A 2,250-nucleotide genomic window follows, 5' to 3' on the forward strand; every position below is an offset into this window, starting at 1 on the left:
TTCATCCCGCGACTGGAACTCACGGCTGCTTTACTGCTCTCTCGACTCATGCAATACGTCAAAGCCACTTTGAACATGGACGTTACGGCAACGCATATGTGGACGGACTCTCTAGTGACACTTTCGTGGATCAGATCTCATGTATCACGCTGGAAGGATTTTGTCAGGAACCGGGTGGCTCAAATTCAAGAACTCACTCCAGCTGCTCACTGGAGATACATACCTGGAACTTCCAACCCGGCTGATTGCGCATCACGAGGCCTCACGACCACACAACTTCAAAACCACGCACTCTGGTGGACGGGACCACCATGGATAATCAATTCAGACTCATGGCCGTCGCAACCAGCACTCTCTGACGAGATGAGTGCTACAGAAGCTCGCCCAGGCGTTTCGCTATTGACGGTTACGCCAAAGGCTGAATATCAATGGGACCTCATCTACAGGTACTCAAACCTCACTAAACTATTGAGGATTACAGCTCTCTGTTTCAGATTCGTCTCACGGTTGAGGAAAGTCCACGACTCATGGCCTGTCAGCTACAGGTCTCTCCAGAGACCTTGGAGAAAGCGAGGCTCTTCTGGATTCAGGCCACTCAAGCAACGTACTTCTTGCACGAGCTCAAGGCATTACAGGCAGACTCCCCGTTGCCGAAGGCACACGCATTCAACAGATTGACTGCGTACATCGACGCTCAAGGAGTTATTCGCGTCGGCGGACGACTCGCTCACGCAGCTCTCGCATTCGATACGACACACCCTGTAATCTTGCCTCGTCACTCTCAGCTGTCGTCACTTATCATCGCTCACGCGCATCAACGGACGCTACATGGAGGCACGCTGTCGCACATCCGACAACAATACTGGATTCTAGGCGGGAGGGCCCCTGTCAAGTCCCACATTCTGCGGTGTGTCACGTGTGCTCGGCAGAGGGGGATCCGTGCTCATCAATTGATGGGCCAACTACCTCTCTCTCGGGTTACGCAGGTACGACCGTTCACTCACACAGGTGTGGACTACGCGGGGCCGCTCACCGTCAAAACATGGAAAGGAAGAGATGCCAAAACAACTAAAGGCTGGATTTGCGTTTTTGTCTGCTTCTCAACCTCAGCAGTACACCTCGAGGCGGTCAGTGACTACTCAACGGAGGGATTCATTGCCGCCTATCGACGCTTTTCATCCAGACGCGGCGTTGCTCACACCTTACACTCCGACTGCGGCACCAATTTCATCGGCGCGGATGCAGCGCTCAAAAGGCTGTTTATCCAGTGCACTCAAGAACATCAGCGAGTTTCTCACCTGCTCTCGCAAGATAACACCCGATGGGAATTTAATCCCCCAGCGACACCTCACATGGGAGGAAAATGGGAGGCCGTCGTCAAATCCATCAAGTACCACCTACGGCGGACCATTGGAGAAAGCGTGCTCACCTTTGAGGAGCTCACCACATTGCTCACTCAAATTGAGGCAATTCTCGATTCGCGTCCTCTCGAACCATTGAGTGACGACGCAGACGACATCGCAGCACTCACGCCAGGTCACTTCCTCGTGGGAAGTCCGCTCACCGCCATACCAGAGCCCTCACTCACCGACCTGGCAATCTCAAGACGCTCTCGATGGCAGCTCATCCAGCAGAAGGCACAACATTTCTGGACACACTGGGCAGCGCATTACCTACAACGACAACAAGCCATCTCAAAGTGGCACCACAGGAACAACGAAATCAAGGTCGGGTCATTGGTGCTCATCACCGACGAGCGGCTACCGCCATGCAAATGGCCGTTAGCCCGGATCACGGCTCTACATCCTGGGAAGGATGGTCTCGTGCGGGTGGTGACTCTGAAGACAGCCACTACCACTCTCATCCGACCAGTGATCAAGCTCTCCGTCCTGCCAATCTCATCATAACATCAGGGATCATCAACTACGTTGCTGATGGCGGGCGGAATGTCCCGGATTCATTTCTGAATCTCGGTCAGTTCGTTGCCGGCGTGATGGCAGCATCAGCCGGTCGGATCGTGCAGTGCCGCAGGAGCGCTGCGCGCGCATGCCCGATCGTGACTCGAGGCGACGGCGCTTCGTCACGTCCGTTACCGGCACCTTTTCGCTCATGGCTACGATACATAGTACACGCGTCGTGAAGTGCAGAAGATCTTAGTAGTGCTCTGGTGGACTTTCTCATCCGAGAACTGACTCAGGGCGTTTTCCAGCAAGGACACAGTGTAACACAGTGAATCGTTTCATCCTTGTT

General features: G+C 54.0%; 1 protein-coding gene across 1 annotated transcript; it reads left to right on the plus strand.

The window, feature by feature from the left end:
- The first annotated feature begins 75 nt into the window (after window positions 1-75).
- Window positions 76-1,907, plus strand: LOC105568304. The gene is made up of 2 exons (XM_012023879.1): window positions 76-405; window positions 495-1,907. Exons 1-2 carry the CDS (start codon window positions 76-78, stop codon window positions 1,905-1,907), a joined length of 1,743 nt encoding a protein of 580 aa, XP_011879269.1.
- Window positions 1,908-2,250: the final 343 nt, after the last annotated feature.

The sequence above is a fragment of the Vollenhovia emeryi genome, unplaced genomic scaffold (assembly GCF_000949405.1).
Source record: "Vollenhovia emeryi isolate VEMERY1.0 unplaced genomic scaffold, V.emery_V1.0 DF942586.1, whole genome shotgun sequence".
Taxonomy (NCBI): Eukaryota; Metazoa; Arthropoda; class Insecta; order Hymenoptera; family Formicidae; genus Vollenhovia; species Vollenhovia emeryi.